This window comes from Cornus florida, unplaced genomic scaffold, assembly GCF_030987335.1.
Source record: "Cornus florida cultivar Cherokee Brave unplaced genomic scaffold, ASM3098733v1 CherokeeBrave_3.0.0_Hap2_Chr11, whole genome shotgun sequence".
Lineage (NCBI taxonomy): Eukaryota > Viridiplantae > Streptophyta > Magnoliopsida > Cornales > Cornaceae > Cornus > Cornus florida.
This window is the reverse complement of record NW_026775581.1, coordinates 56,715,774-56,742,140: the sequence shown is the minus strand read 5'-3', so window position 1 is coordinate 56,742,140 and position 26,367 is coordinate 56,715,774. Positions and strand designations below refer to the sequence as shown.

The 26,367-nt window shown below is 41.0% G+C and overlaps 2 protein-coding genes across 4 annotated transcripts in view; one reads left to right on the top strand and one right to left on the bottom strand.

The window, feature by feature from the left end:
• Window positions 1-3,894: 3,894 nt before the first annotated feature.
• LOC132284898 (protein NRT1/ PTR FAMILY 3.1-like) lies at window positions 3,895-7,972 on the top strand. Its single transcript, XM_059787040.1, has 4 exons — window positions 3,895-4,052; window positions 4,832-5,049; window positions 5,718-6,277; window positions 6,869-7,972. Exons 1-4 carry the CDS (start codon window positions 3,929-3,931, stop codon window positions 7,833-7,835), a joined length of 1,869 nt encoding a protein of 622 aa, XP_059643023.1. The 5' UTR covers window positions 3,895-3,928; the 3' UTR covers window positions 7,836-7,972.
• Window positions 7,973-8,856: 884 nt separating this feature from the next.
• The window catches only part of LOC132284900 (uncharacterized), a 38,228-nt gene continuing 20,717 nt past the window's right edge, over window positions 8,857-26,367 (bottom strand). For 2 of the 3 annotated variants that reach the window (XM_059787043.1, XM_059787044.1), the window contains exon 5: window positions 8,857-9,343. In XM_059787043.1, coding sequence (XP_059643026.1) covers window positions 9,088-9,343 — 256 coding nt within the window. In that variant the 3' untranslated portion in view covers window positions 8,857-9,087. Of the gene's footprint in view, window positions 9,344-9,584; window positions 24,948-26,367 lie in introns of those variants that run through there. The other variant, XM_059787045.1, reaches the window with a different exon arrangement.

Genomic DNA, 26,367 nt, shown 5'->3' with positions numbered 1-26,367 from the left:
GGGAAGACGAAGGTGTGGATTCAGAATCTGTAATTTCTACGTGTTCATGAGTGGTTGAAGTGCTCATGATGCAAGATCACAAAGTAGATAAAGAACTAACCTGGTGACATGATGAAGTAAAGAGCGCAATGAACTAAATGAGCACAGTGAAGCCAAAAGCAAATCTTGAAGAAGTTCTTAGTCAGAATAGCGTTAGATACTCCTTGAACTGCATCTTGCAAAATTGGCAACCGTGCAACTTCAATTTCCTTTTAATTAGGAGCCGTAGTCCAATTAAAGAGAGAATTCGGGGCAAAGTGTGGAGGGAAAAATGCCCCTCCAATAAGGATCGCCCACATCATCACGTTGCAAATTTATGTTCTTTATATTGCGAGGGCCCGATCTGTATCAAGCCCAAATTACAAAAGCCCAATCCAGAACAAACCCAAGTTGATTTTTCCTTTAGATTAAGATCACTAACATTGGCCCTCCGGCCCATTATTCAAGCCTTGTTGATTTAAGGTGCATTCGGCCTAGGCTATTTGAGAATGAACGAGTCCTGCCAATTGAAGGATTCATCATAGAAGGTAAATTCTATACAAGGAAGATCTGTAAAAAGGGAAGTCTGGCATGGAAAGAAGTATAAAAGGAAACAACATGATAGGAAGAAGCATTGTATATAAAATATATTGGAAGGCAAGCAATGCGAGTCCTACCATACTTCTACCACCTTTTGTGTATAAATAGAGGCTTAGACCTCCAATAAAATCTATCGAGCAATATACGTTTTTCTCTGAGTACTATAATTGCTTGTTTTGAGTGTGTCGTATTTTTCTTTTTAATTCTTTTAATAGAGAGAAATTTTGCACCTACAGTTGGGTTTATAAAATCAAACATCACTCGGATGGTTCTATTGAGCATTACAAAGCTCGTTTGGTTGCGAAAGGATATACACAGTTTGAAGTTATCGATTATCATGACACTTTTTCTCCCATTGCTAAAATGATTAATATTTGTTGTTTATTAGCTTTGGCAGCTGCCCAGAATTGGTCTCTTCATCAACTTGATGTCAACAATGTTTTTCTTCATGGTGATCTATATGAAGAAATTTATAAGTCTCCGCCTCCTGGTCTTCGGCGATAGGGGGAGAACCTAGTGTGTCACCTCAACAAGTCATTATATGGCTTAAAGCAAGCTTCCCATTAATGGATTGCCAAGTTCTCTACAACTATCCAAGATGTCGGATTTGTTCAATCCAAAGCAGATTACTTGTTGTTCACATGTCGGAAAGGTAAATCTTTTACAGCCTTGTTAATATATGTTGATGATATTCTTATTATGGGTAATGACCTCACTACTATTTTTACTCTTAAACAATTTCTGCATAGTCATTTCTGGATTAAAGATTTGGGTGATTTGAAGTATTTTCTGGGCATTGAAGTCTCTTGGTCAAAGAAAGGTATTTCTATCTCATAACGGAAATACACCTTGGAAATAAGGATGGTGGTTTTTTTGGGTGCTAAACCTGTGAACTTTCCCATGGAGCAAAACATAGAGCTCTCGGATTTAGGTGAATTGCTTAAAGACCTATCTCAATATAGGCAACTTGTAGGACACCTAATATATTTGACTATAACCCGGCCGGATATCACTTATTCGGTACATGTGTTAAGCATATTTATGCATCCACCACGCAAGCCACATATGGAAGCTGCCTTCCGTGTGTTGCATTATTTGAAAAGTAATCCAGGATGAGGCTTGTTTTTCCTTTCTTAGAATAATTTATCTCTGTGAGCCTTTTCTGATTTGGATTGGGCTGGTTGTCCAACATCTCATAAATCCACCACAGGTTATTGTGTTATTTTGGGATCTTCTCTTATTTCTTAGCGGACAAAGAGGCAGAAAACCGTACCTCTCTCCTAAGCAGAAGCAGAATATAGAGCCATGACAGGTACATGCTGTGAATTATCTTGGCTACGCTCATTGTTGAAGGATTTACGAATATTGCATCTGAAGCCCGCATTGTTATATTGCGACAACAAAGCAGCCTCGCACATAGCAGCAAATCCCGTTTTTCATGAAAGAACTAGACATATAGAGATGGATTGTCATTTTATTCGCAATAAAATACAAGACGGTTCGATTGTAATCAAATATGTTGCTTCAGCAAATCAACTTGCGGATGTGTTCACCAAGTTATTGGGAAAGGAAACTTTCTCAACTATGATACGCAAGTTGGGAGTTCTTGACATTCACTAACTTGAGGGGGAGTGTTGAGAAGGTCAATGATATCCTGATATTCATGGGATAAACGTATATTGTATTTGTTGTAATTCTTTCAGATTCCTATTATACTTAGATTACTAGAATAGATTAGCACGATTATAGGATTACCTAGAATAGATTAGCACGATTATAGGAAATCTTTTGTATAAAGCTGCATCCTTTGTTTCAATAAGGATAATTCAAAAAGGCAAATATTTTCTTTACAATATAAGTATGAAACAAATTACGTATTGCTTGGGATGTTAAATAGATTATAATTTGAACTAGTGTTATAATTTCAACTAGCGTTTCTCCGATTAGAGTCAATGACTATCATCCAGTAACAAACTTTGTTAAATATGTAAATCTTGTGTGTGTGTGGATACTAGATAGAAGATGATTTTACAGTTCAATGAATGGGATTGAGGAGCAGTTCATCGCAAATTCAATGTGAGAGAAAATCTATACTTCAAAGTTCAACTAATATGAGGGTAAAAAAAAATTAAGGTTAAAATTATACTTTCAATAAGGAAGGGTATTTTTGGTATTTTATTATTTTAAGTTAGTTGACTTCTAACATGTCTAACAGTTAACTAATAGAAAGGGGTGGGCAAATTTAAACTAATCTTGGGGAAGTTTAGACTCTTTTTTTTTTTTTTTTTTTTAAGAAGTTTAATCTGAGCAATAATGACGAACTTGATGGGAGAACTAATGAAAATAATAAGGTAAAAAGAAGTTAATTTGTAGATGTGTAAAGTATGAATAACATTCCTAAAAAAACTACTCTCTCTGCCCCAAAAAGAATGTCCATCTTTTCTTTTTGAGTTGTCCCAAAATAATTATCACTTTTTTTTTTTTTTCAAATAATATGTTTTAAATTTTTCCATATATGTTCTTGGAGTTTAAAATTTTAAATTTGAATATTCAAAATTTAAAAGAGTAAGTTAGTAACTTTTTAAAAGAACAATACATAACTCTCATATCCACTTAAAAATTTCTACTCTCCAAAATGAACATTCTTTTTGAGATGAAATACTCCCCCGTCTTAAAATAATTGAGTGTTTCAGAACTGTCTACTTCTGAGTGGAAGGAGTATGATGAGATCATATGGCCTTTTCTATCATTGGAGACTTTAAACAGTTGCGTTGATTACCTTACCATTGAGTCGGCATGCAGTGAGACCCTACCATGAAACTGAATTTATTCCAACCTAAAATTTGAAAAGAACTATGGATATATGCAGTGATATTTTGAAAGTGTCTTGTCTTCCCTCTCTTAAAATTTTCCCTAAGATAGATGGATTCCTTTCTTATATCACATTATATATTATGTACCGCATAAATGAATGGCCTAATCCGTGTAATGTAATGATCACAAAGTAGCCCACATACTCTATAAAGCAAAGTGGCTACAGTATCCGCATGATACAAACGTATATACATCTCTCCATTCCGCATAGGACACAACACCACACACCAATTTTATTTACAATGAGGACAAACCTCAATAAGATTGAATATGACATATGACACCACGTCACATGCTAACAAGTCAATTGGTGGGGTCCATCTACCATTGTGTCACTCTTCACGTTCTTCGATTCTCTCTAGTCACTAATTGATCATTGTGCCCATAAATACAGGCTTTGCATTGTTACTCGTCCTGGAACCCTTTTAAGAGAGCAATGGAGATGGAGTTGGAGAGGAAAATGATTGAAAATGAGGAGGAAGAGAAGAGAAATCATGAGATTAAGAAGAAGGAGAAGAAGAAGAAGCTTGGAGGGTTCAGAACAATGCCATTTATCCTTGGTGAGTTTTGCATATTCATGTTTTGCTCAAGTTGTTCAATATTTTTAGATTCGTGATAGATATATATAATATTATGTATTTTTCAATATAAGTTTTGCAAAATTGTAATACTATATAATTTTTTAGTGAAACTCTTAGGTTAGTCAATTAACTAGCAACGCTCTTGATACTATCTGCGTACTTGACAAAAACTCGACAAAAATTGAGTTTGACTGTAATTGTGGTATTAATTGTAACGAATCGGACACTTACCTTTTGGCCTAAAAACTTAAACAGTTAGGAAGTGTTGCATATATAACCATTCACGTATCAATACTAATTAGTATCAAAATATAAGTGAAACAAAGTTATTGATAATTCGACGATAACCATTTTCAAAAGCTTATCACAAGAAGTGCCTTAGTGATCTAGTGGTTGGGCTGTTCCTCCCTCGTGTCTGGGAGTCCGTGTTCAAGTTTCACTCCTCGTAATTAGTTGTTAAGGGGAGGGAGAGGGTGCAGCTCCTCGTGTCTGGGAGCCCGCATTCCAGCCTTAGCTGAATCAGTAATATGAGTTTCTCATGATACAGTTGTGAATAGCTTCATCCCCAATCTATATTTTGCTCCAAATAAAAAATAATCATTTAAGTATGTGTTTTGCTCATTTTGTATTAATCAACTATGTATCCAAATTTTGTAATTTAGACAAATATTCAGCAAATGTTTGCCCACTTACTAAATTTTTTCTGATAAATGTGGGGAAATTTGATGAACTAACTTTGTGATTGTGGCATTTGACAGCAAGTGAAATATGCGACAGATTTGCTACCTCTGGTTCTCATGCTAACATGATAACTTACTTGACCCAAGAGCTAAACATGCCGCTCGTGAAGGCATCCAACACCCTCACAAATTTTGCAGGCACCGCCAGTTTCACGCCACTCATCGGTGCTCTGATTGCCGACTCCTTCGCCGGCCGGTTTTGGACTATCATCGTTGGTTCTGTTATATATGAACTGGTCCATTCTCTATCTCTCTATCTCTTAGTCTCCGATCAACAAGTGAACTGAAAATAAAATTTTAATAGATTCAACCATATTTTTTTAGTTTCCTATATATAGATATATAACAAAATCAATATTAGAAATTTTTTGTTTAAATTTATAGTCATTATTCTTTCATTTCCTTTTATTCCTCCCATTTATGAAAGGATAACAAAATCCACCCTTCGTGCCTAATCTATATCCCTCCAAATACCTCCAATTCCTTTTTTTGTTATCCTTCAATTAATCAATTATTTTTATTTTTTTAAATTGTCTTTCATAAAAATATCAAGAATAAAGACAAAATCGATATTAGAAATTTTTTGTTTAACTTTATAGTCCTTTTCCCTCCTCCCATTTATGGAAGGGTAACAAGACTTACCCTTCATGTCTAATTTCAAGTCCTTCAAATACCTCCAATTCCTTTCTTTTCTTCAAAGATATATATCAAACACAATATAACATTTCCCTCCACTACCTTTCTTTTCGGGATTATGAAAACGGACATTTTCATTACTGAGTTTATAAAAAACTGAACTTTACAAAGTTTTTGTATATTTTTCTAATTTTCCATTCTCTAAAAATAGAAAACTATTTTTTTGAGTGAAAAACCAAACATTCTTTGATATGTGGCATGCATGCAGGGACTGGTGAGCATCACAATATCAGCACTCTTGCCACAGTTTCGTCCCCCACCGTGCCCAACTCAAGAGAATTGCAAGGATGCCTCAAACACCCAACTATGGGTTCTCTACATCTCTCTCCTCCTCCAATCTCTTGGCTCTGGCGGCATCAGGCCGTGCGTGGTTACCTTTGCCGCCGACCAGTTTGACATGAGCAAAGCAAAACAGGATGCTCGGAGCTGGAATTTCTTCAACTGGTACTATTTCAGCATGGCAATGGCCACGCTGTCGGCTCTAACCATCGTGGTTTATATCCAAGACAATGTCGGGTGGGGTTGGGGTCTCGGACTTCCAACCATTGCCATGGCTGTGTCTATCATAGCCTTTGTTTTCGGTTCTTCCCTTTATATTAAATTGAAACCGGGAGGAAGTCCGTTGGTTAGGTTGGCTCAGGTGATTGTTGCTGCTGCGAAGAAGAGGAAAGCACCTGTACCCGCGGATCCATCACTCTTGTATGAAAACAAAGAGCTTGATGCTGCTATTTCTTCCAATGGAAGGCTTTTACATACAAACCAGTTCAAGTAAGATTTGATACTACATAATTATATATATGGTCGCAGATGTCTCGATAGACTGTGAATTAGTGCCTCTAGTGGACTTTTGAGTGCTAAATTTCGACTTTCGACTCTCTGTATTTACTAATTTAACTTTTAACGCTTCTTCCCTTAAATATATATATATGGTCTAATAAGTTAATTTGAAATTAAGGCATGCAGTTTAATTAGTATATATGCAACTTAAATGCTAGGTAGCTGATGCTGCAACTTCCAATTAAGGTCTGCTTTTCAAGAATAGCAGCTACTTTAGACTTAGTAACTTGAATTTAGGATGAATTTCTTTCGCATGAAACCTATTGAAACTTATTTGTTTAAAACATTTTAATTTTAAAGAAGTTCACCATGCATCTTGTTTTGATAATTGAATCCCATCTTAAAAAAGGGTATGATAGTAATTTAGTCGACCTTTTTTCAAATAAGAATTCTATTATTTTCTTTCTTTTCCTTCACAGTAAATTATTGTCATCGTTATATTATTATTATTTTTTTCTCTCCTGTTTATCTAAACGAATTGTGTCTGTTATAATTCGATGATCATTAATTTGATGGTTGAAGGTGGTTTGATCGAGCGGCTATAGTAACTGAAGATGACAACAAAGGCAACGACTCAAATTACCAGCAGCAGCCAATCAATCTATGGAGGCTAGCCACCGTTCATCGAGTGGAAGAGCTAAAGTCCATCATCCGGATGCTACCCATCTGGGCAGCCGGAATACTACTAGTGACTTCACATTCACATATCCACAGCTTCACCATCCAACAAGCTCGGACTATGGATCGCCATTTCTCCCACCACTCAACATTCCAGATGCCTCCGGCCAGCTTGTCAATCTTCAGTATCGTAGTCGTGCTGGTTGGGCTCGTAGTGTACGAACGCCTCTTTGTCCCCCTTGCTCGTCGGTTCACAGGAAACCCTGCTGGAATCACATGCCTGCAGAGAATGGGGGTAGGCTTTAGTGTCAACATTCTTTCTACCATTGTTTCAGCCCTAGTCGAGGCGAAGAGGAGAGGGGTAGCAGCAAATCACGGCTTGCTAGACAAACCGCGAGCCATTCTACCCATAAGTGTGTTTTGGTTGGTGCCTCAGTTTTGCCTCCATGGGATGGCCGAGGTTTTCATGTCCGTTGGGCACCTGGAGTTTCTCTATGACCAGTCACCGGAAAGCATGAGAAGCACTGCAGCAGCACTCTACTGGATAGCAATATCCATCGGAAACTATATAGGTACACTGCTTGTGTCTTTAGTACACAGTTACACCGGGAAAGAAAGGAATTGGCTACCGGACCGGAATCTTAACAGAGGAAGATTGGATTACTATTACTGGCTTGTCACAGTAATACAAGTAGTAAATCTCATATATTATGTACCTTGCGCCTACTTTTATACTTATAAGCCCTTGGAAGAGGAGGTCAAAGATCAGAATGGAGATGATCATGTTGCATTCAAGCCATTGAATTCTGAGAAAAGTCCAAATATTGGCCAAGCAGCAGTGGAGCTCCAAAGAAATGATCGGTCTGTTTAAAGCGATCGATCAGTACTTTAATTATAGATGCTGTATCTATAGAAATTTAATTTGTAGTATTTTCTCGCAGATTTTAGTATGTGCACGGAACAAGCTGGTGACATACGTATAAATAAAATTAAATAACTTTATCTTAATTTTATTTTCGTGTAAGAACAATGATACATCATCCAAATTCAAAATATATATTCATTTTTCCAACGGTAATGTTTCAGTTTATTACCAGACCTGATTAATCTACTACTAATATATATTTTCACTGACCTCCAAAAGTAAGTTTCCAACATAGTCTTCCCATTAATAATCATACATTATTTCAATATTGTTGCACAACAATTAATTATATACCACTTTTTGTTTCTTGCTAGTTTGACATTCTCAGAGTACAACATTTCAGCACAGCTGCCACATTCTCCTCATAATTAATAATCATCACCACCATCTTGTTAGAATGGGTTCAGCGACCTGTGTGTCTCAGTACAAGCTTGCAATTGCTTAGAGGCATGGTATTGACAAGATCAATATATATATATATATATATATATATATATATATATATATATATATAAATATGTTAGTATTATAATGATGGGCAATATGATTTTTCAAAACAGCAAGGCACACTCACCTTGTAGTTGCATCCTCATCTGTTGGATTGATCCTCTAATAATGCAACACGACCATATATTATAACAATGACACCCGTGTAACTCTTTTCAGATGGATTTTAGCAATTCCAAACGGCAAATTTTTATTTTTATTTTATTATTATTATTATTTTTCCCTCACTTTTGATATTCAACACACCAATAGTCTGCAATAATGCAATGTGACTTCCATGAGCAATCCTCTGCTCTACGTTCTATCTGTTACATAACTAAAACCTGAACTATAACCTAGCCGAAGGAAATGAAAGCTGTAACTACCATGTAACAGCTCCGATTTCATCAAGTTCTAACTCCTTTACTCAGCTGCTGATGCTATAAAAAGATTGCTTGTGTACCAAGATGCAGACGACAAATTTCTTGTAAACGCTCTCTCATCATCGACTAGAATCTCAACACTGCAGACTTAAAATAGCCAACAATAGTTCATAACAACCATGTAGATTCTTAATGTTCTGGTATAAATTACAAGATTTTTTAGCACAACGAAGCATGAGCCTACAAGGATGTTTATTTGGCAAAACATCCTAAAGGCAAACAAATAGTGACATTTCATCATGTTCAAGGCTCTACCTCCATTTGCAAGGTCAACGATATATCTGTGATGCCCCAGCAAAGGAATAATAGGATGAGACAGGAAAATTACCCCCTGACGACCCGGGCCTTGCGGATGCAGGGGCATTTGGTAGCACAGGTGGTCGAGCATAAGGAGTTGTGTGCATTGAGGAGAAGTTGTAGTATCCCCGCTGCAGAACAATTTCTCTCTGCAAGGGTAATCCGTGATGCTCACTTTCGACCCCAAAGAATCGATCATGAGGAACCATCTGCTGTGCAGGCCTATACCTGGCACATCGGCGATACAAAATAGCTATGAGGCTTTGGTTTCACAAATGGAGAGAATTCAGAAATGAAAAACAATGTGCAACTTGTGCAGGGCATAAATCTGATAAAATTAGTAACAATTAATTTTTATAATGCCAGTATGACGTATTCCTCACTTGATGGCATTAGATGTATGAAAAGAAAAAAAAAAAAAAAAAAAAAATTAGATAGAGAGAGAGGTCAGCACCAAATCAGCATATAATTTTTTTTTTTTTTTTTTTTTTTATTATTATTTTTTTTCTTTTCTAGTTGGTACTCACACACACATGCCTCCAAGGCTCCACCGAGGTTCAAACCCCTTACCTCCCTTTGGAAAATAGAAACCTGGTACCACTAGGCCACTAGGAGTTCTAGTTTTAGTTGCTCCATAGCTATGGTTTTGGTGAAAGGCCTTTTTCCACCCCTCCTGGGTAAGTTTTTGGTGAGAGGTTGATTGCTTGGTTGAAGGAATGTTTGAAATCAGTACGGCACTCAGTCATGGTCAATCGATCAAAGGTTTTTTCCAATCAGAAGAGTGGTTTGAGGCAGTGTTCTCCTTTATCCCATCTACTTTTCAAATGTGTAGTTGACTTAATGGAAAAATTGGACAGAAAAGGCAGACCTAAACCATCCCATGCTACAAAAAAAGGCTGGTTTTAACATTTGCCATCTTTTTGCAGATGATTTAACTATGTCACCCATGCCAGCATAAATTCTGCGGCTGGTATTAGAGGTGTGTTAATCAAAATTTGAGAACTGCTCTGCACCTTCCGTCGGCAAAGGAAAGAGCTTGGTCTTCTTTTCAAAAGCCGGACGAAGGAAAATAACTCTCTTGAATATTTTGGATTGCAAGGGATGGTCATTACCCATCAAGTATTTAGGGCTTCCTCTTGATGAGTACGACTTCAAAAGGGAGGCTTGCTTACCTCCTATTGATGTGGTTTAGGCTAACTTTTGTTCGTGGAGTTCCAAGATGCTCTCTCTTGCAGAGAAACTAGAGCTTCTGAGATCAATTATCACTCTGTTCTTATATTTCTGCTATTCAGTTTTTAGACTGCAAGCCTCAGTTTTTTATGTTTATTTGTGGAAGTACTGAAAGGTCTAGACTTAATTATATGAAATGAGATCACTCTACCCAAGGTAGAAGGAGGTTTTGGAGTTAAAAGAATATATGATATGGAAGCTGCTGCTGCTTGTTCTATGGTTTGGGATCACCTCCAAGGAAAAGATAGGTTGTGGGTGTAGCTTGGTTTAAAAATAAGTACTCACCTAACTCTTCCTGCCGGAGTTGTATACCTTCAATCTCTCAGTCAAATTATATGGAAGCAGATGCTCTCAGTTAGAGACATTATTTTATCAGTAGCTTCTTTTCATGTGGGTGATGGAAATACAATTTGTTTATTTGGACATTGTTAGCATATATGATAGCCACGATTTATGGAATGACTTACCGTATTAGCAGAGATTTGATTATGCTATAGAATATGCCATGGAATATTCTGTGATTTGATTTAGATTTGATTTAGATTTCCTTCCTTGTAATATGAGAATGTGCTCTTTTTATCTATAAATACTAGAACTATGAATGAGTTATTTATCTTATTCTAGCCTTTACACAATTCTCTCTCTTTTTCTTCTATATTATATTTCCACTGAGATCCATGGTGAGGAGGCATGACATTGGGGCAGAGAGTTTGGACATAGATCAGTTAGATTGATTCCACTTGATAAGAATTCAACCTTAATGTTCTTCTTTCAAATGGTAGTAGGAAATTTGCTGCTTTGAATCATGAAGACTTGCAGCCTCTGAATCAATTCTTACTTGATATTCAAATTCATGCAGGTCAAAATGAGATTTTGTGGGATGGTGGTTCTTTTTTCCTTCAAGCAGGCTTGAAATAGTTAGGAATGCAAAGCCTTGATCTAATATTTGTTGGAAAAAAGGTAGACCTATAACTATGTGACTTGTTACTTGGTAATGCTTGACAAGCTTCCTACCTTTGTGAAGGTGCAGAAGAGGGGATTTCATCTTAGTTCTATTTGCACAAATTGATTCCAGAACCAAGACACTACGGATCATTTTCTATCAGTGTGACTTTGCCAAGGGAGTTTGGAACTGGTTTGGTGCTCTTTTGGGATGGAATATGCCTGCGTTTAATAGCTTTGACTGTCTCACAGATTGGTTTGTGCAGAATTTGAAGTCAAACTCTCTTAGAGCTAATATTGGGAGCATGGTTTTCACAGCTATCTTATCTGTTATTTGGCAAGAGAAAAATTAGACTCCATGAAGAGACTGGAAGATTTCGTGCAGGCGTTGCTAGATCAGTGTAGTTTGATGTCTTGATGTGGCTAGGATTTCACTTGAGGATGATATTACTACTTAGGCTGCTTTTTAATGTTTGATGGGCTTCTTAAGAGGAACTTGAAAAAAGTGCTTTCACAATCTTTTCTTTATTGTTAATTTTTCCTTTTCTGCACAGAGGGAATGCCCTCACTTATTGCCCCGGTACCTTTTTTCTCTTCATTTGTTCATAAAATTTCCTTCCATTCAAAAAAAAAAAAAAAAAAAAAAAAAGAGACACTCAGGACCAAAAGCCGATCATCAACAAGCTACGGCCAGAAATTCAGAATAAAACTGACCAACATCTACATCCCAATGGGGACTTTAGCCCTTCACCTCCCCCTTTGAGAGTACAAGGAAATACCAGTCTAACAAACTAGTGGTATAACCTAACTATTTTGTTCCCTAATTATTATACTTCAAATCAAATAATAAGGATAATTTAGGCATTTTAAAAAGTAGAGACCAAAACCTCACCCTACCTTAATATAACAGCAGTACATATGAATTCCAATGCTCCTTTAGAAAGGAAAGAGAAAGAGAAATATAAAACATAAAAATCATGCATTCATATATGTGGTTGTTTTTAAATCATGCATTCATCCATGAGAGAGAGAGTTTCTTGTGACAGAGACGCGGCTTGAGCCTACTACTCCGACCAGTCACCGGAGTCATCTACTCCAGTGAAATCCTCAGTCACTTTCTTTGGTTCTCTCTCTTTCCTCTCTTGTGGTTTGGTTTTTGTTATGCGTTCTTTCTTGGAGGTTGCGAGACTCCCTCGTTTGTTTCAAGGAGGCTCGGCGAGATCAACTTCTACGTACAGAGGGTTGTCGTTTTTCTTGGATGATGACTCAACGGGTAAGAGGAGAGAGAATTTGAGATCTTGTTTGGTTGGGAAATTCGACAAAGAAGTGGGATCTAGGGCTCAGATTGCAGATTGGGCCTCGCGTATTTGGAAAGTGTCTCCGACTATGGTAGTGTCGCCTCTGCCGGATTCTTTGCTCCTTTTTCGTTTTCCTTCTTCGGCGGAAGCAGAAAGAGTGCTTAAGGAGGGGCAACGTGACTGGGGGAAGGCAACTCTTTGTGTGGATTAATGGAGTTTCAAGGTTGGCTGCTCCGAGGTTCTGAAAGAGCAAGGGTTGAAGATGGTAACATTGTATGGCCTCCCTTTACATCTTTGGAGTCACGCTCTTTTTGTGATGGTTGGGGATTTGTGTGGAGGTTTCATTTGGGTGGATGCTGATGAGTCCCTTGATGCTGAGAAGGTTCGGATCACTGTGGCTGATGGTCGTGCTTGCCCGCCGTTCATTTTTGTTCATGATGATCGTTTTTGTTACAACGTGGTAGTTTGGGAGGAAACGCCTCCTCAACTTGTTCCGACAACTGACAGCTTGGAGTGGGGGGGTGGGTCTCACTTGTTGAAGGAGGTAAGTGTTGAGATGGGCTTCTATGGGCGAGAAGGGGATGGCTGATTTCCGGCGATGGAAGGCTTGGAGGGATAAGCTTTGGGATCGTAATATAGCATGCTTTAGAAGAATTTTCACTCAAAGAAGGTGAGAAAGCTCTTCTTCCTTGTCGGTAGGTGGTTGGAAAGTTCAGAGTAGCGGCGGCTTTACCACTGGCTGTCAGTTACAGAGATGGGATCAAAGATTTCAAAGGAATGGTTTTCACGCGCAGCCGGCGCGTGGGTGGGGGAGCAAAGATGCCCTTACATGGTTGGCGCAGAAGTGTTGCCCGTTCCAAATGGGTTACAGCTGGCTCTAATTCAAATTCAGTTGTGCGGTCAGGAATGGATAAGGTGGTTTCAGGCGTTGGTGGGCTAGATGTTGGGCCATTTAAAAAAGAGTTAGTGGTGTGGGCTCAGGACTCTTGTGGGCCGATTGTGGGCCTCTTGCTGGGCCTATCCTTAATGGTGTGCAAGATCCAGTACGTTGTGGTCTTGATAGAGGTAAAGCGGCCCAATTTGTTGTTTCTGAAGGCATGGAAAGTACCTCTGCTGGGTTGGGCTGTGGGTTTCTGGATGGGTCGGGTTCTCAGCCTGTTTCCTCCGAGCCTGTTTTTTCCGGGCCTTTTTGCTCTGGCCTTGAAGTGGCTAACTGTTTTGGACCACTGCCCTCCTCGTTTGATGGTCCATTGGCCCAACCGTCTGGTTCATCTTTGATCTCAGTTGGACGGCGAATTTGGAAGCATCAACATAGGCATCGTCTGAGGTCTAAGAAGCGGGTTTTTATCCCTCCCTTTCGTCGAAGATGGTCTCGGAAGGAAAAACAGAAGTGGGTTCCAGGTGCAGTGCTTGATCCGGGTAAGTCCGTTTCTGTTTAAAGTTTCTCCTCTGTTTTTCCTTCATCTGCTCCCCCATCTCCTTCTTCAGTGATGGTGAATGAGCCCTCGGCGAGGTCGAAATCTGTTTCCAGAAACCTCTCCTTAGTTACGATGGGGTGGTGAGTGGGTGGGGAGATTTGCTCGAGGACTGTAAGGTTGGTGGGTTGGGCCACTCTCGATCTGTTGAGTGCAAGGGAGAATGTGTTACTGTTTGCGTGGGACGTGATGTGAAGATTTCTTTGGATAATGATTCAGCTTCTGTGCTTTTGAAAGAACTACGGAATCATCTTGCTTTGAAAGGTTTTCAGAATGAACAGGGGGGTCACATAGCAGAAGAGGTGTTTGGGACTCCGCAGTCTTACTGCTCTCCTTCCTCGTTGGCTGTGGAGGTTGGGGAGGATGGGTCGTGCTCCCCCTTTTAATGGGGATTTGGGATTGGTTTTGTGGAACGGATGTGAGTCTGACTGTGAGTTGCTTACCCCTTTGGCTGTGGTTAGACCGGAAGGGGTTGCTGCGGATGGGACTGGTTTTGATGCAAATGTGGCTGTTTTGGAGAATGATTGGATAAGGGAAAAGGGGGTTGAGGTGGGTTCCCTGCTGGGAGTTTCTTTTGAGGGTCGGATGGAGGAGGCAACAAGTTTATTTCTTGATGTGCTTAATTCTCAGTTTGCTGAAAGAATGGGAAGTAGGGAGAGTAGGGGGAGCTCCCCGGTGAGGAGGGAGGAGAGGAGGGTGCCGAGCCCCTTGACTTTCGTCACTTATGAAAGGAGAAGTAAGGGGTCTAAGGAAAGGGTTAGTGGAAGGAGGGGAGAAACTGTCAACTCTATTGTTTCCCTATGAAGATACAAATTCTTTCATAGAATATCCGAGGTCTTAACGATCCAGCTAAAAGGAAAGTGGTGAAATCGATTATTAGGAATGGGGGTGGTCATGTTGTGTGTTTGCAAAAAGCCAAGATTGCCTCGATGACGAATGTGATTGTTCGTAGCTTGTGGGGAGGGAGATTTGTGGACTGGTTTGCCTTGGATGCGATTGGCTCTTCGGGTGGTATCCTGATTATGTGGGATAACTGGTGGGTCTCTTTGTTGGACTCTCAGTCTCAGCTTCCTGTGTTCTTTCTATGGTGGAGGATGGATTTCGTTGGGTTTTTTTTGGCGTCTATGATCCTTTAGAGGATAGTGTTTGTCAGTTGCTCTGGGAGGAATTGGGGGAGATTCGAAGGAGATGGTCGCTGCCTTGGTGTATCGGTGGGGATTTCAATGTTGTGCGTTCTCTTTTTGAGAGGTTGTCCTTCTCAGAGTTCATTGATGCTTATTGTTTGTTTGATTTGCCTTTGGTGGGTGGGCCTTTCACTTGGTCTAGTGGTCGCTCTCCTTCTACTCTCTCTCGAATTGACAGATTTCTTTTGTTGAGTGATTGGGAGGAGAAGTTTTCTGATGTTGTTCAGACCACTTTGGCTCGTCCTTTGTCGGACCATGTTCCTTTGATGTTGGATTGTGGTGGGTTGCGGAGTAGAAGGTCCCCTTTCAGATTTGAGAATATGTGGCTTCGGGCTGAGGGTTTTCTGGAGCGAGTCTGATCCTGGTGGGTAGGGTATGGAGTGGTTGGCACTCCAAGTTATTCTCTCGCAGGCAAGTTACGTCTTTTGAAGAATGATCTTAAAGTTTAGAACAAAGAGGTGTTCGGAAATCTGGCTTGGAGGAAGAATCGGGTTCTTTCTGAGATTGCTGATATTGATAGGATGGAGGGTCAGGGTCTTTTGCCGGTTCCCTTGAAGATTAGGAGGGTGGAGTGTCAGGCAAAGTTTGCTGAGATCGCTGTTATGGAGGAGATTTCGTGGAGGCAGAAGTTTAGAGCTTTGTGGCTCAAGGAAGGCGACAATAATACAAATTTTTTTCATAGACTTGCCAATGCTCACAAAAGGGGCAATCACATTGGGAGGATTCGGGTGGATGGGGAGTTGTTTTGTAAAGAGGAGGAGATTTGTAAGGGTTTTGCTGATTTCTTTTCGAGGTTGTTCACTGAACCAGCTGGTTGGCGACCTTTGCTTGCTGGGCTTCACTTTGACTCTATTTCGAGTGAGGAGTGCTCTATTTTGGAAGAACCTTTTTCGGAAGAGGAAGTTTTGTCTGCTTTGAAGAGTTGTAACGGGGATAAATCCCCAGGTCCTGATGGATTTTCTATGAGATTCCTTTTGGAGTGTTGGGAGGTTGTTCGTGAGGAGGTGATGGGTTCTTTTCACGCTTTCTATGATCAAGGCTCTTTTGAGAAGAGCTTGAATGCCACTTTTATTGCTCTTATTCCAAAGAAGGGAGGGGCGATGGATGTAAGGGATTTTCGCCCCATTAGTTTGGTGGGATGTTTTTATAAGTTGATTGCTAAACTCTTGGCTTCCAGGTTGAGAAAGGTTATGGATGGCGTCATCTCTGATTCTTAGAATGCCTTCGTGGGAGGTAGACAGATTTTGGATTCAGTTCTTATTGCTAGTGAATGTGTGGACTCTCGTTTGAGTTGTGGGGTTCCGGGTGTTTCATGCAAGCTGGATATTGAGAAGGCGTATGATCATGTGAGTTAAAGTTTCCTCCTATACTTGTTGGAAAGGATGGGGTTTGGTGAGCGTTGGAGGAGATGGATTCTTTTTTGCATCTCTAGTGTTTGGTTATCTATCCTTGTGAATGGGGCTCCGACGGGATTTTTCTCAAGTTCGAGGGGCTCGAGACAAGGGGATCCGCACTCTCCCTTCTTGTTCCTTTTTGTGATGAAGATTGATGAAGAGGGCTGTGGAGTTGTGTTTTTTAAGAGGGTTTCGGGTGGGCAGGGATGCTACTTGTCAACTGGAGACTTCCCACTTGATGTTTGCTAATGATTCTTTAGTGCTTTGTGATGCTAATGCGTCCCAACTGAGGTATTTGAGATGTGTTTTGATTTGGTTCCAAGTTGTCTCTGGCCTCAAGGTGAATGTTGGTAAGAGTGTTCTTGTGCCTGTTGGGGATGCTCCTGAGATTGAGATATTTGCTCAGATTCTTGGCTGTCACACTGGCTCTTTTCCAATTTCTTACTTAGGGTTGCCTTTGGGAGCCCCTTCGAGATGTACGAGGAGCTGGGATCCTGTTGTGCATAGATTTGAAAGGAGGTTGGCAGGGTGGAAAAAGCAATACCTCTCAAAGGGCGGCAGGGTCACGCTGATTAAGAGCACCCTTTCTAGCCTTCCCAATTATTTATCTCCCTTTTTTTCAGATTCTTTCTTCAGTGGCTGAGAGAATTGAGAAATTGCAGTGCAACTTTCTTTTGGGGTGGGGGGTGAGAGGAGTTTAAGTATCATCTGGTTCGGTGGGATTAAGTGGGCCGTCCGATTCGATATGGAGGCTTAGGGTTAAGGAGGTTGTTACATTTCAATAAGGCTCTCCTTGGGAAATGGCTTTGGAGGTTTGGGGTTGAGAGGCGTTGGTTTTGGAGGAGAGTTATAGCGAGCAAGTTTGGGGAGAATAGTGGTGGTTGGAGCTCTCTTGAGGTGCGTGGTCCCAGGGGGTGGGGGTTTGGTCTTTCATTCAGAGGGGGTGGGATGTTTTCTGCAAGCATGTTCGTTTTCGGATCAAGAATGGTAGCATAGTTGTTAAAGGCACCGAAGGCGTGCGCCTGAGGCGCAAGGCGCCTCCAGGGGCCACCTTGGCGCCTTGATTGTCTCAAGGCGACTTCCTTGTACTAGGCGAGCGCCTCTCAGGAATAGGCGCAAGGCTACAGGCGCTCTAAAGGCGTGCCTGCTTGAAATTTTTTTTTTTTTTACTTTTTTGTTATTATTTTGGTTGTGTATGGGTTTATTATTTGTTTATTGTTTGTTTAGTTTTTATTTTTTTATTACAAAACCTATACAAGACTACAAAAGAAAAAGAAAAAGAAAAAAGGAGAACCAAGTTACCAAAAAGCAAAAGGACAGAGAAGTACGAGCTCGGAGCCTCATCTGCGAAGCTTGGAGTCTTGGATCTGCCGGATCTGCGAAGCCAATAAGTTCTCCTTCCCCCTCTTCTTCTTCTCTCCTTCTTGCTTCTCAGATCTCTCAGTCTCAGACTCTCAGATTTTTTTTTTCCTTCTCTCGGCAGTCAGTTCTCTCGAGTCTCGGCTCTTAAGTCTTGCTCTTCTTTTATTTTTTTTTATTTTTATTTTTTTTCTCTATTTTTTTATTTTTTATTTTTATTTTTTATTTATTCTTCTTCTTCTCTCAAGTCTCGGCTCTTCTTGGCCTTTTTTTTTTATTTTTTTCTCTATTCTTCTTCTCTCGGCTCTTCTTTTATTTTTTTTATTTTTTCTCTATTCTTCTTCTCTCGTCTTGGCTCTTCTTTTATTTTATTTTTCAATAGCATATCATTGTTGTAGATCATTGTCTTTCGACTCTTTCCTGGTATATATCATTGAAAAATTAAGAAATTAATTAAATTGTTTTAAAATTTCCTAATTTAAATTGTCAGTTTGAATAAATAGCATATCTTATTGGAACTGGAAGGTGAAATTCGATTAATTTATGTCATTCATTGACAGACAAAAGAGGAAATTCGATTCCTTGCCAGTTTGCAGTTGAAATAATCTGTCTATCCACTTCATTTAACGGATAAAAAGCCCTTTGACTACACGCTTCGACTTGAAAAATATATCGAAAAAAATGTATATGGTATAAGCCCCTTGAAACTCCTGATGAGGTCGTTCGTGGATGTTGTGAGGTTGCCCCGTCTGTTTCAAGGCGGATCTGTTAGATCTGCAAACACTTATCGAGGGCATTCGTTTTTTCTGGATAATGATTCGGTGGAAAAAAGAAGAGAGGACCTTCGATCGTGTTTAGTAGGAAAGTTCGACAAGGACGTGGGTGATTGGGCTCAAATCGCGGCTTGGGCTTCTCGTGCTTGGAAGGTTTCTCCCGGGGTTGTTATCTCACCTCTACCGGATTCGTTGTTGCTTTTTCGTTTTCCTTCTCCAAAGGAGGCGTCTCGTGTGCTTAAAGAAAGTCGTCGTGTTTGGGGGACGGCCACACTTCGATTGGAATCTTGGTGTTTTAGGGTGGGGTGTTCCGAGGTATTGAAGGGTAAGGGTCTGAAGTTTGTGACATTGTACGGTCTCCTGCTCCATCTTTGGAGTCATGCCTTGTTTGTTATGGTCGGCGATCTATGCGGTGGTTTCATTTGGGTGGATGCCGATGAAACAATTGACGCTGAAAGGGTTCGCATTACAGTGTCCGACGGCAAGGTTTGTCCTTCTTTTGTTTTCATCCACGATGATCGTCTCTGCTAAAAAGTGAAGGTGTGGGAAGAGAAGCCTCCTGAGCTTGTTCCGACAACGAATAGCTTGGAAGGAGGTGATGGTTCGCACCTGCTGAAGGAGAAAGAATGGTTAAGGTGGGAATCGTTGGGGAAGAAAGGTTTGGCTGAGTTTCAGAGATGGGAGGAATGGAGGGACGATTTATGGAAGCGAAACTCGGACTGTTTTAGGAGGTTTTTCTCTCTGAGAAGGAAAGAAGGCTTATCGGATGGAATTGGTGTTCGAAGGCAAGAGAGATCCCGGGAAAGGCATAAGGAGGGTGGTTTCATCGGTCTTGGCCGGCCGGCGTTCATGCAGATGTGGAGAAAGGAGCGTCGTCATGATGTTTCTCACGTCAATCAAGCGCGTGGGAGGGTGAGTGATGAAGGCCTTACACGTGGTTGGCGCAGAAGACTTGGCCGTTCAAAGTGGATGACAGCTGCATTCACTTTTGTTTCAAAGTCTTGGGCTACGAATAAAAGAAAGGCCGAATTTGGGGTTAAGTCGATGGCTGGGCCTAATTTTGGGCTAAGGGATAAAGTGCCATCTGCTGGGCCGGATGGAGGTAGTGCGGCCCAAACTTTGGATGTTGTATGTGGTGGACAAGGATCCGTTGTTGTGGGTTGTGAATTGAAGAAAGGACCGGATTCTACTATTGTTTCTTCTGGGCCAGTGTTGGGCAACCGGTTTGGGCCTTTAAGTGATGGTATTGATATCATTGAAGTTCAGTCGAACAGAGAGTTTCCTGAAGGCTCTAGAAGAAGTAGACGTGCTAAGGGGCAGGTGCAAGGCCACCGTATGAAGAAGAAAGTGATCTTTCCCCCTGTACGCAAAAAATGGTCTCGAAAGGAAAAGCAGAAGTGGATTCCGGCTTCGCAGTTCGCCGCTGGATCGGGTATGTCCTTTGCTTCGCCTAATTACTCTCTCTCTCCCTTCTTCTTCCACTTTTCATCCTTACGGGGTGTCTCGAAGGAGTTTGGAGCCGAAAAAGGGAGTTGCGTCTTCTGTGTCACAATGTTTATCTCCGGTTTTTGAGAAGGAGCCGGTGCTTGGTTTTGAGAAAAGACATGGTGACGATGGTGATTTTGAGGTGGGTTCTACTCGGTTGTGTGATGTTAACAGTGACGGATTTACTACGTGTGTGGGTCGAGATGTGAAGATATGGATTGATGATGTTTCAGCTGCTGTGCTCTTGAATGAATTGAGAACTCATCTTGTGTCGAAGGGCCCTGTCACTGAACGGAATGAACGTTTGGCCGAGGAGGTGTTTGGAACTCCTCTTTGTTGTTGCTCTCCATCTGTGTCTTCTGTTGAGTTTGGGGAGGATGGGTCGTGTTCCTCTGTTCATGGGGATGCGGGAATGGTTGTGTGGAACGGATGTGAGTCCGATGTTGACTTGCTTACACCTTTGGCAGTCGTTAGACCAGAAGAGAATTTTGCGGAAGGAAGGGAATTTGATGCAGGGTTGGCTGATTCAGAGAATGATTGGATGAAAGAAAATGGTGTCGAGATAGGTTCTCTTTTGGGTGTGTCATTTGAGGGTCGGATGGAGGAGGCGACTAATCTATTCCTAGATGTTCTTAATGCTCAGTTTGCTGATAGAATGGATTGTAGGGGGAGTGCTCCAGTGGTGAGTGAGGAGAGAGGGGTTCCAAGTCCCTCGACTGTTGTTACTTATGAAAGGAGGAGGAGGGGGGCTAGGGAGAGGGCCAGTGGGAGGAGGGGTGAGACGGTTAATTCTACTGTTTCCCTATGAAGCTCCAAATTCTCTCATGGAATGTCCGGGGTGTTAATGACCCGGCTAGAAGGAAAGTGGTGAAATCGGTGATTCGGAAAGCGGGTGGTCATCTTGTATGTCTTCAAGAAACAAAGATTGCTTCCATGACGGATGTGATTGTTCAAAGTTTGTGGGGTGGGAGATTCGTGGAGTGGTGTGCGTTGGATGTGGTTGGCTCTTCGGGTGGTATCCTGATTATGTGGGATGTCCGTTAGATCTCTTTGCTGGATTCTCAGGCTGAGCGGTTCTCGGTTTCTTGTCTTCTATCCATGGTGGAGGATGGCTTTCGGTGGGTTTTTTCTGGAGTCTATGGGCCTACGGAGGATAATGAGTGCCATTTGTTTTTGGAGGAGCTGGGGGAGATTCGTAGGCGATGGTCGTTGCCTTGGTGTATCGGGGGGGATTTCAACGTTGTTCGTTCCCCTTTTGAGAGATCGACAGGGGACAGATGGACAGCTGATATGGAGGCTTTCTCAGAGTTTATTGATACTTGCTGCTTGCTTGATTTGCCTTTGGTGGGTGGGCCTTTCACTTGGTCAAGTGGTCGTTCTCCTCCCACACTTTCTCGTCTTGATAGATTTTTGGTGTCGAGTGATTGGGAGGTGAAGTTTTCTGATGTTGTTCAGACCATTTTGGCTCGTCCTTTGTTTGATCATGTTCCGTTGCTGTTGGACTGTGGCGGGCTGCGTAGCAGAAGATCCCCATTTAGATTTGAGAATATGTGGCTCCGGACTGAAGGTTTCTTGGAGCGAGTTCGATCCTGGTGGGCGGGGTATGGAGTGGTTGGCACTCCGAGTCATACTTTGGCAGGCAAGTTACGCTTTTTGAAGAATGATCTTAAAGTCTGGAACAAAGAGGTGTTTGGTAACTTAGTCTGGAGAAAGAATCGGGTTCTATCTGAGATAGCTGACATTGATAAGATGGAGAATCAGGGTCTTTTGACGGGTCCTTTGAGACTTAGGAGGGTGGAGTGTCAAGCAGAGTTTGCTGAGATTGCTGTTTTGGATGAGATTTCATGGAGACAGAAATCTAGAGCTTTGTGGCTTAAAGAAGGTGACAATAACACTAAATTCTTTCATAGACTTGCTAATGCTCACAGAAGGGGCAACCACATTGGGAGGATTAGGGTGGATGGGGTGGTGATTAATAAAGAGGAGGAGATTAGTAAGAGCTTTTCCGAGTACTTTTCGTCTTTGTTCACTGAGTCAGCTGATTGGCGTCCTTTGCTTGATTGGCTTCATTTTGACTCTATTTCGGGAGAGGAGGGCTCTGTTTTGTAAGAGCCTTTTTCAGAAGAGGAAGTTCTCTCTGCTCTGAAGAGCTGTAATGGGGATAAAGCTCCTGGTCCGGATGGTTTTACTATGAGGTTCCTATTGGAGTGTTGGGAGGTGGTTCGTGAAGAGGTGATGGGTTCTTTTCATGTCTTCCATGCACAGGGTTCTTTTGAGAAAAGTTTGAATGCAACTTTTATTGTTCTTATTCCGAAGAACGGAGAGGCAATGGATGTTAGAGACTTCCGCCCTATTAGTTTGGTGGGATGTTTTTACAAGTTGATTGCGAAAGTCTTGGCCTCTAGGTTGAAGAAGGTAATAGATGGTGTCATTTCTGACTCTCATAATGCTTTTGTGGGAGGTCGGCAGATCCTGGATTCTGTTCTTATTGCCAGTGAATGTGTTGATTCCCGTTTGAGCAGCGGTGTTCCGGGTGTTCTTTGTAAGCTAGATATTGAAAAGGCATACGATCATGTGAGCTGGAGTTTCCTTCTCTACTTGTTAGAGAGGATGGGATTCGGTGGGCGATGAAGGAGATGGATTCTTTTTTGCATCTCTAGCGCTCGTTTCTCTGTCCTTGTGAATGGAGCGCCGTCGGGTTTCTTATCTAGCTCGAGGGGTTTGAGACAAGGGGATCCGCTTTCCCCTTTCCTGTTCCTTTTTGTGATGGAGGCTCTTAGCAGATTGCTAAAGAGGGCTGTGGATCTGGGTTTTTTGAGTGGCTTTCGGGTGGGCAGGAATGTTGCTAGTCAATTGGAGGTTTCTCATTTGATGTTTGCAGATGACACTATTATGTTTTGTGATGCGGATGAGTCCCAGTTGAGGTATTTGAGATGCGCTTTGATCTGGTTTCAAGTTGTTTCTGGCCTTAAGGTTAATGTTGGTAAGAGTATTCTTGTGCCTGTTGGGGATGTTCCGGAGATTGAGGTGTTTGCTCACATCCTTGGCTGTTGCACTGGCTCTTTTCCCATTTCTTATTTAGGATTGCCTTTGGGTGCTCCGTCGAGATGTGTCGAGAGCTGGGATCCGGTTGTGGACAGAGTCTAAAGGAGGTTGGCGGGTTGGAAAAAGCAGTACCTGTCCAAAGGGGGTCGGGTTACCCTGATTAAGAGCACCCTTTCTAGTCTGCCTACATACTTCTTGTCTCTGTTTTAGATTCCTTCTTCAGTGGCTGAGAGATTGCAGTGCAACTTCCTTTGGGGGGGGAAAGGTGAAGAGTTCAAATTTCACTTGGTTCGATGGGAACAAGTGTGCCGTCCAATTCGGTTTGGAGGCTTAGGGTTTCGGAGGTTGTTACCTTTTAATAAGGCTCTTCTTGGTAAATGGCTCTGGAGGTTTGGGATCGAGAGGCATTGGTTATGGAGGAAAGTTATTGCTTGCAAATTTGGGGAAAGTCGTGGTGGGTGGTGCTCCCTGGAAATGCGTGGTCCAAGGGGAGTGGGAGTTTGGCATTGTATTCGGAGGGGTTGGGATGATTTCTGCAAGCATGTTCGTTTTCGTATTAAAGATGGAAGGAGGATCAGTTTTTGGTTGGATCTCTGGTGTGGGGATCTCCCTCTTGCTCTCGCGTTCCCACGGCTCTACAGGATTGCTTCTCATCGACAGGCCATGGTTGTCGACTGTTATCATCTTGATAACGGGAGATTGTGTTAGGATGTTCGTTTTAGGAGGCATTTTCAGGATTGGGAGATCGAGGATGTTTCTCGTTTTCTGGAGTTGTTGTATAGCCAGGTGTTTTCTATTAGGGGATCAAATCGGTGGTTCTGGATTCCTACCACGCATGGCCGTTTTGAGGTTAGGTCCTTTTTCAGATGCCTTTCGTTTAGTCATGGAGATCCCTTCCCTTGGAAGTCTATTTGGCGGTCCAAGGCTCCTCGCAAGGTCGCCTTTTTTGCTTGGACCTCTGTTCTGGGTAATATTTTAACCCTAAAAAATCTGAGGAGGAGGAATCAGATGGTGGTCAATCACTGTTACATGTGCTTGTGTCATGAAGAGTCTATTGATCACCTCCTTTTACATTGCAGCATGGCCAGAGATTGTTGGGATTTGATGCTTCATTTATTTGGGGTTCATTGGGCTATGCCTTTCTCCTCTAGAGGGTTGATTGAGGCTTGGAGAGGCGTCTCTGTTGGGGCTGGCATTAGGGATGCTTGGAGGGCTACGCCGCTCTGTATCTGGTGGTGTATTTGGCTTGAGAGAAATAAGAGATATTTTGACGGGAAAAAGAAGCCTATTTCTATGCTTAAGTTCTCTGTTATTTTTACTCTTTTTTGTTGGGTTTCAAGGAGAGATTATAGATCTATGGAGGAAATTATTGTTTTTTTGGCCTCTCTGAAGGTCTAAGGCGCCCTTTGGCCCTTGTGTTCCTTTTGTTTCTTTGGGTTTCGCTCCCCTTTTTGAGCGTTTTTAATAAAATCTTACTTATAAAAAAAAAATAATAATAATCTGTCTAGTTGGTGTCAACACATATTTTATCAAAAGTCTTCATACAATTCCCAATTAAAGACAATTTATGTCATTCATTGACAACCAAAAGAGGAAATTCGATTCCTTGCCGGTTTGCAGTTGATTGTCTGGACTCTGAACTCTGGTCTGCAAAATAATATATAAATAATATTCCAAACCAAGCTTTGATCTCAACATATCTTTCATGAAAAATGATAACTATATATATATAAGTTGAGATCGAAATAATATATAAATAATATTCTGCTCTTTGCATCAACACTGCTTTTTTTATTTTTGCATGAAATAATATTAAGCTTTTTGCATTTTGTCAAAGCTCTTTATTTATTTATTTTTTTAAAATTGAAATGTTAATATTGCTTTGAAGCTCTGTATTTTTTTTTTGGTCAGAGTTGACGAGATGTTGCAGACGCTGATTACATGATGCTATTATTTTGTTATCTTGAATTTGATTGTAATTTGTACTTTAAAAGATGCCTAGTGATGGTTCAAGAAAGGATCCGGCATGGAATTACTCACATTTGGAGAATCCGAAAGATACAAATGCCGTCACTTGTAACTTTGCACAAAAGTTACAAAAGGAGGTATTTATCGGGCTAAACAACACTTAGCTGGAGGGTATAGATATGTGAGTGCATGCACAAGATGCCCATCTAGTGTTAGAGAAGAAATCAAAGAGTGCATGAGTAAGAAAAAGAAAGAAAAGGATCAAATGAATTTGTTACCTAGTGATGAGATTAATTTCATTGATGGAAAGGATGAGGATGACGTTATGAAAGTTAGCAATCGGGGAAAAAGGGTAGCTAGTGCAGGTAGTGTTAGTGTCAATTCCTCAAAGAGGCAAAAGCAAAAAGGACCGATTGATTTATATTTCACTCTTAGACCGGAAGTTGTGGTACAAAAAAGAAAGGAGGGGGGAAAACAGACAACCATTAATGATGCATGCAAGAAAGAGTTGAGAGGAAGAGCGTGTGCTGCTTTTGCAAGGTGGATGTATGATGCAGGAATTGCATTCAATGCTTTTAAGTATGATAGCTTTGCCGTTGCTAAACATCATTACTAATTTTTTTTAATAGCTAATTGGTGGGAAGCTTATGGCAAATCAACAAAACTTCTCCAAAAGTTTGCTATAAAGGTTTTAAGCCTTACTTGCAGTTCTTCTGGTTGTGAACGAAATTGAAGCGTGTTTGAGCATGTAAGTATCTACTAACTAGGTTTGTAATTTAATTGTTAAAAATTAAAATTTTAATTTTTTATACTTATTAGTTAAAGTTGAATTTATTGCAGCTTCATAACAAGAAAAGATATAGGCTCGCTCAAACTACTTTGAATGATTTAGTGTTCATCAAATATAATAGAGCATTGAGGCGTCAATATAATATGCGTGACACTCTTGATCTCATTTTACTCGATGACATTGATGAGAGCAACGAGTGGTTGACGGGGAGGATGGATGATTCTGATGCAAAACATGATCTAGTCTTTGAAGATGATTCCTTGACATGGGGTGATGTTGCTAGTTTTGTTGGTATTGGAGAGGATAGCA